This window comes from Bombus impatiens, unplaced genomic scaffold, assembly GCF_000188095.3.
Source record: "Bombus impatiens unplaced genomic scaffold, BIMP_2.2 scf_0377, whole genome shotgun sequence".
NCBI classification, from domain to species: domain Eukaryota; kingdom Metazoa; phylum Arthropoda; class Insecta; order Hymenoptera; family Apidae; genus Bombus; species Bombus impatiens.
Genome location: NT_176796.1, coordinates 161,140 through 168,788, shown reverse-complemented (window position 1 = coordinate 168,788; position 7,649 = coordinate 161,140). Strand labels below are relative to the sequence as shown.

Genomic DNA, 7,649 nt, shown 5'->3' with positions numbered 1-7,649 from the left:
ATATATATATATATATATATATATATATGCTTATATAGGATAGAACGTATAATGTTATTTTATCTGTACTATTTCGCGTGCCATTTCACGTACCATTCGAAACGAAAAATAGATATAGCGGACGTGTGTAGTAAACCGTAGAGATTATCGTCTCTAGATTTAAATAGGAATCGTGTACTACGAAATCATCATCGCCACGCGTAATCGCATAATGATTATATTACATGCACTTCCGTGTAATATTAAACGCAAATTGCTTTGTAACTTGAAAACTAAAGCCGAGCGTCGGTTATAGCCAAGTGGCTCAGAATGGGCTGTGATCGCGCTAAAATAATCTTTCAAATATTAGCACGAAGCTATTTCCTATAATCTCTGTGTATATCGACAAAGGCTTGGGGCACGATTTCCTTTATTGCGGAAACGGCGTTATATAGAAAAATCGTTATACGATGAATTATAAATGTTCGTTAATCGAAAGAAGAAAAGAAGAACGGAGAAAAGAGAAAATGACAAGCAGGGCGACGAGGGGTAAAACGAGTTAAACGAGTTAAACAAATAATGACAAGGCGGCAGAAAGTAAGCATAGAGATATAAAGATAGAGTACGCGCGTCACATATTACCGTGTACGTGCGAATTCGAATGGAAAATCAAGCGAAAAGAAAGGCGATTTGGGAATAGAAAGACGAGGCTGCATAGAGGCAGAGTCTTTTTCGCCCGTTGATCGGAGTTATACTCGCATATTTGCTGTACGAACGTGCAGCCCTTCTTAGACAATTCAGTCATAATGACGGGCCCCTATTCCTATTTCTATTCCTATTTCCTATTTCTTCCTATTTCTTCCTATTTCTTCCTATTTCTTCCTATTTCTACATCGCTTCTTCGGCACGCTCACGCACTCTATCTTCGCGTCTTCGTGAAAAATAAATGAATGTGATAGATTTATACGTGAAATAGGCCATAGTGCGAACGAACGGCAGAGAGGCGACCAATTTTTATGTTTATCGTTTTAGTAGGTATCCAAGCGGCGGACATGTATCGGCTACGTAGTAACTAATAATTTAATAGCCGAGGAGCAGCGTAGGCCCATTTTATAACGACATGATCATAAACATCACGGAAACAGATCTATGACGGATCAAATATAGAAAGAAGTAGCGAGTAGCGGTATGATTTAGCCGTCGCAAATGCCAATTTTCCCGCTCACCGTTGTCTGTATCGCGATCGATATAATTACGGTTTAAGCTTACCGGCAAATATCGCGCTTAGCGGAAAATATCGGCCCGACGATTATATTTATATATTTATATATGTGTATATGTATGTAACCAGGTAAAATAACAACTAGGAGACACAAACTTCTACAACGACTTAACGTCGAATGGGAAACTACATGCTAAAATCTTCGATAAACCAACATCGTACACGAAACAATTTCAAATATTGTACACCTCTATACGTTTTTCAAACGCGGAAATCAACAGATTAACCCAGAGAAAAACTGTCTTTATAAAGCTTATCATAGCGATCTATTACGCGAAAGATGCTTGAATACGCCCTTGCTCGAGGGCGCTTCATATTTTCCAACTAATTTTCTTTCTACCATTTCAATTTTGATTTATAATTGACATTTATTCGATTCAGATCGAAAACCTACGCGAAAATTATAACCAAGCAAGAAGGAAGAAAGATGGAAAAGACAGGAAAGAATGTAAAAAGCTTGAGCAACGGGTCCGAAGAAGATAACTTAAAGGACTAGTAGTAACGTCTTACCCGAATGTCTGCCATATATCGAAGCACATGACGTTTAACCAGGAAAACGCCGACATCATGGAGAAGAACATGATGTATCCTAAATACGAAGACAAACGCTGATAAATAAAGCGGTTGTAGAACATACGCTTGTAATTTCTTGACAATCTTTATGCCATAATTTTCAACATATTTTTGCATAATTTTAATATGTACAGAGTATGAAAAAAAGAGAGTGTAAAATCCTGTACTGATCAGCGCCAGGCTGATCGGTGAAGATTTGTAAAAAAAAAAGTCAGTGCAAAATTAACCTTTTAACCTTGAAATTCAAGACGAAATCTTTTTGTATCGCGTCGTATGCTACTCGTCGTGAGCCGAATCGAAAGCCAATCGAAAGGGGGCCACGGGATGCAACTCGACCCTTTTCCTCGAAAAGAATGTTCAACTTCCGACAATTCTTGAACGGCTTTATTCGCAATGTGTTTACGTCTACAGGTACAAAAGCGCGATACGTTCGTAATAGCGCGAAATGCATTAACGATCATTTTTGGTCGAGATACGAAAATAGCGAAGAAAGTTTCGCGCGTATCGAGGCACTGTGGTTTCGCTCTATTTCTGAAATTATTTATCGTATTACGTAAATTTATGGCTCGAAGCCCTCAACGGATCGTTTGGATAATTTTACGTGAAAATATTTGAATTTTACTATTTGCTAAAACTTTCCACGCGCAGTTCTAGACCTTAAACGATTTATATCCGATAATTTGGATATTTCGTACGTGTTGTTTTACTTTTACTTCGAAAACTGTACAAAAAATAAACAGCATTACCTACTATACCGCACGGTGTAACACTGTCATTTTCCACTGTTATCCAAGGTATTACAGTCAAGCAAAGGTAACCTACCAAAAGGCTCGCGATATGGCACATCAGAGTTTTACCATGCAGATTCTGAAGCACCGGTAGGGAAAGGTAGACGATCAGTGTCAAAAATAAAAAGATACAGCTAGTTCCCATTAGAATAGAGGAAATTATCAATCTGAAAAGAAAGAATAGAAACGATTATTACGATACTAAGCGATCAAAACGGATATAATTTTATATTTCTATTTCACTTTCATCTAATTCTATCTAACTCTATCTAATTCTATCTATCTCTGTCATAGGTATGGTATATCACGTTTATTTAAGGATAGTTCCAGTATGAATCTCGTTTATGGAAAAATACTTAGGCCTGTAAAAACCAATGCAAACTGATATTTTTTACTTTGTCGACGTTTATACTATACTCGTAGGTGAAAATGTCGTTTCGTTGCAAGAGTAAAAAGAAAAGAAAAAAGGAAAAAGATCACGACTTTTGCTATAACCGCGCTTCATAGGGAAAATTAGCTCGCTCTGAATAATTGTGTCCAAAAAGCGCAAAAAGTCCAACAAGTTGGCTTCCAAAACGGTATCGCTCGTCTATCGACTCGACATATGTATGTACATATTTGTATAACACCCGGTGCTTTTTTTACTTTTTTTAACGACACAAAGAGTCGCGTTAAAATTATACGGTGCATAGTAAAACGAAAGGATCGAGCCTACAAAAGCGGACTGACCATATTAAACGACGATATTAAATGTGAAATACAATGGAAACGCATCGTATAAATATTCGGCGGTTTCAAACGATCGAATAACGCAATGAAAACTTACGCCACTGAAAACGTAAGCTGATTATACGTATGTATATATGCGATGAATTTATTTAAAAACCGAATTTACGTCGATAATTTACGTACTTACGTACACACAAAGCGAAATACGATCGTAGATGTCAAGTGACTACATACTTTTAAACGGCAATGTGTTACTTCTATACATACGTACGTACGTATATCGTGTACGTTGATATTATATATACCGTATAATATAAGTATAAAAATATACTGCAACAAGTATATAGAATTCTATTTCTATTTGAATAATAATGAAAATTAATTTTTCCAGAAACGTGTTGCGCCACGCGCAACGACCAATAATACCGTGCTAACACGGTTATTTTACTAGATTTGACGGATAGTTGTGTTATTAAAGGATCTCCAATGGTTAAGGCTTTACTGGAACATCATCGATAGATGATCGAGACAGTGCACCAATAAATGATGGTAAACAGCGGAAGAATACAAGAAACAGATATGTACAGGCATATGTATATTATAGCGGAAGAAGCGAATGAACAAACACGAATGTATAGCCACTTCGTTGCGACTCGTATGACGACCGGTGAATGGCCGCCGTTCTTCTATTCATCAGGCAAATGGACTTGTAGCATTGTTATTTATTCTTCTGCATCAAGATATATGTACGAGCGTATACATTGTCACAGCATCACTGGCAAACAACCTGGCTATCTGGCATTGATGCAGCGCAGACACAATACGCGCTGCCGCGAAAGATGTGGAATTCCGGTTTCAACGGCTGACCAGCATCCCTCTCGAGAGCAGTCCAATCTTTTATATCGTCAGTTTCTCGAATAATACACGACCACGTCGATGACAAGACTTTGAACATTGCGCGCCTATATATACAGTCACTCGGCTAACACTCGCCAAACGCCCCTTTTAAAACGGATCGACTTTCTTCAAATTCGACCAACCGACTCGAGTTTTTCGAAAAAACTGCAAAGACGTGGTTTACGCGAATGAAATGAAATAAGATTAGACGGACCACGTGTAAAAAAGACTTTGAAGAAGTTCCAATTGGTAGGGGACGGCGAAGAAGTGAATGGAAATTTAAACAACATACTTTGTATGATTTATGTGAGTCGTACGATACGCAGATACGGAATTTGATGGAAATCGGTTGATGCGGAAATAGACAAGCGACAGGCATCGAAATCAGGCATCGAAATCGCGAATATTAATAAACCAGGGCCATAAAACGGAAAATATTTTCTTTATTATTCGAGTCCAGTAGAAAGTAAAGTCCCTCACCTGGCTGCATCGTCGCCATCGTTCAAGAAGCAGATAAAAGCTAATAAACCGTCGGTGTTGTCGGTAACCAGACTGTCCACGCAGTACATGTCTGGTGGTAACCAGATTGACGGAGTGAGTTTGAGGAATCCGTTTGGTGTTAAACCGTATGTACCGTTCATGTTTTCTTCGTAAAAGTTAGAACAATCGAGTCCAAGCCGCACACCGTATTCTGAGGGATAAGAAATGCAAGTTTAAACAATGCAAGAGAATAACAGAGGAAACGGAGAATTAGTTTTCTACACAGATCGTTACGTTTAGTATTAATTTAATATACGTTAGTACCAATTCGTTAATACGTTGGTTATTCTTTCCGACGATATATATAAGTAAGATTAGTTGGTTCGGGACAAGCTACTTTCGTCACCTTTCTCTCGCAAGACGTATTTCTTAGATGAGAGATATTTTCCCCGATTTCGTCCAACTTGTTCTATAAAAGAGACAAAAAAGACACAAGCGCAACAATACTATTTTACGTCTTCTCTCGTCTTTCCTCCTCTTTCCTCCTCTTTCGTGCGACAAGTTTTACAAAATTAACATTCATACAAAATGATATCATTTCTATGCAGTACAAGCGTGTAAAACATCTTTTTATACGTAGCGAAGAGTAATTCGCATCGATCGGTGTATAAGAAAATATATACAGAGCCTTATTGAGATAAGAAAATATATACATAATAAGCTAGGAAACAGAAAAAAATTATCTCAAGGAGAGAAGATCACGATAGAATGGCAATGTTCGTCGTTTCGAACCAATCGACTTTATTCCGATAGAATCTTTTGTACCGATATGTAAGTAACTAATTGCAAAATAATAATAACTTTATATATATAACTTGACGTGTTTCGGATGCTGCATCCTCTGTGATTTCGGTGCAACACAACTCGTTTGAGAAAATATTACCACGTTCGCGTTATATACCCATATTACTACATGGATCTATATTATCACGTATTACCATACTATATTCTGTTGTTTTAAAAATGTCACCACCTTTCTGCAATCGACGCTAGGCAAACGTAACTTAAATTAACAGCCATCGATCGTGCAACATCGCGATACAGACCTGTCATATCCCAAGTTCCTCCGGTAATATTCGAGATTTCCTCGTAGAAATTTTTCTCCGACTTGGCAATGTGCGGGCAAATGTAACTGCCGCCATCGTCCGCATCCGTCGGACAACATTTTTGTATACATCGGTGGTCCCGACAGTATTCTACCTCCTTACACACACGGACTACGAACCGGCGTTTCGATCGCAAGTGCGGCATCAATTCCAGGCAGGAGTTTCGTTCGGTGATGGAGAAACTCTCCACCGTGGATTCGTTTGTCCCTGTCGCCAGTGTCACCTAGAAAATTACACGGGACCACTTTACGTAATGCTAAACGAGAGGCGACTGATTCGTACGAGATTCAAAGATTCGATATCCGCTGTGAGAAAAATTTCGACTGTTTTCACGTTCACGCGAAGAAACCCGGATACTGTGAATTGCTCGAAAGTCTTTGCAAGTTCCGCCCGGCACAATCGGACGCGTTTCCAAGGTATTCGCGAGAAAACGCGTAGAAATTCGTCCCTGGCACGCGGCGGATCAAATATCACGGATAGATTAAAGCGGAAGAACGTGAACGTAAGTCGCGATAAGACGCGACGTAAGTCGTAAGCGAAAGCAGGAGACGAGAATCGACCAAAACTTTAGCGATTCTTGTAACGTTCTTGTAACAATTGAAAAATTTCATTTGATCGTCTCGCGTGCGAGATTCTCCGTCTAAGATATCGCTGACATTCGCTATATCGAATTAACAGTGTGCCTCAACGATACAACATATTCATTCCTATCAATACAACGATATTATCGAATCAACAATGTTACATTTAATATTCATTTACGCGACAAAACGTTGTCTTCGTTATCTCAGATCGTTCGAAGAAAATACGATACGCGTAGTTTGTTTTCAACAGAGATGTTTGTATCTTTCTACTAATGAAATAATCTGTCGGTATAAAGTTTCTCTTAATTTAACTCTTCTTACAATACAACGAACGATATTACGCCAATATAATATGGCGTATAACCATTTTCAAATTTTTATAATTCGCAATAACCATGCATAAGAAGTATTTGTCGCATAATACGTTTCGGTGAAGCAAAATCTGGCTTGTCTATATGAATTTCTAGGAATGGTTAAACTCCAACGCGTTTATGAAAATTATGATTACGTAATTGGAATTTGTTAATTATTGCCAAGATATTAGTAGATTGATTCTCTACAGGCAACAACAGTGTTTTCCGCGTTTCAGATTCATCGCAATCTCTCGTTTCTATTATTCCGAATAACGGTTCAGACGCGTTAACGAAAATTTCTACAACAAGTTGCTTCCACTTTTATCTACGAATCGATACATATTAAAATCGTTCCATTTCTAGTCGATAATACATAATACATCAGCATAGTGTAATTAGTGTACTGGTGTATTTCAAGAGAAAGCAGTACTGTTTATTTAACCAGACATATTTACTACTGTAATTCTGTGAATCTTTATCGCAAACAATTGATCGCGTTAACTGCAAAATTAGAAAAAATGTCTAACAACAGCATTCTATGAGAAACGAGTTTTGTTCTGTCACGGTAATGCCGCGTTACGATCTTTTATGCCAAAAAAAAAAGTATATTATTATCGTAATCCATCATCGATGTTTCCGATGCCTCTTTAATTTTCTTAAATGGAAAGCATTTAGAGGTGAAAGCAAAATTGAAACTATCGAGCAGCGGCTACAACGGCCGGGCGCACTGTGCATGCAAGGACACACTCGATTGCAACTAGACAGTTCCGTTCTATCTGATACCGTCCGCAATGCGGTCCTTGGTTTCATCGGCGGCG

At 38.2% G+C, this 7,649-nt stretch overlaps 1 protein-coding gene across 2 annotated transcripts in view; it reads right to left on the bottom strand.

Moving 5' to 3' along the window:
- LOC100745418 (G-protein coupled receptor Mth2) overlaps window positions 1-7,649 on the bottom strand; it is a 19,121-nt gene that overhangs the window by 2,895 nt on the left and 8,577 nt on the right. For both annotated transcript variants that reach the window (XM_024367966.2, XM_024367965.2), the window contains 4 exons: window positions 5,835-6,117; window positions 4,729-4,939; window positions 2,581-2,789; window positions 1,772-1,850 (listed from right to left, as the gene is read on the bottom strand). In XM_024367966.2, the coding sequence (XP_024223734.1) occupies window positions 1,772-1,850; window positions 2,581-2,789; window positions 4,729-4,939; window positions 5,835-6,117 (782 nt within the window). The remainder of the gene's footprint in view (window positions 1-1,771; window positions 1,851-2,580; window positions 2,790-4,728; window positions 4,940-5,834; window positions 6,118-7,649) is intronic.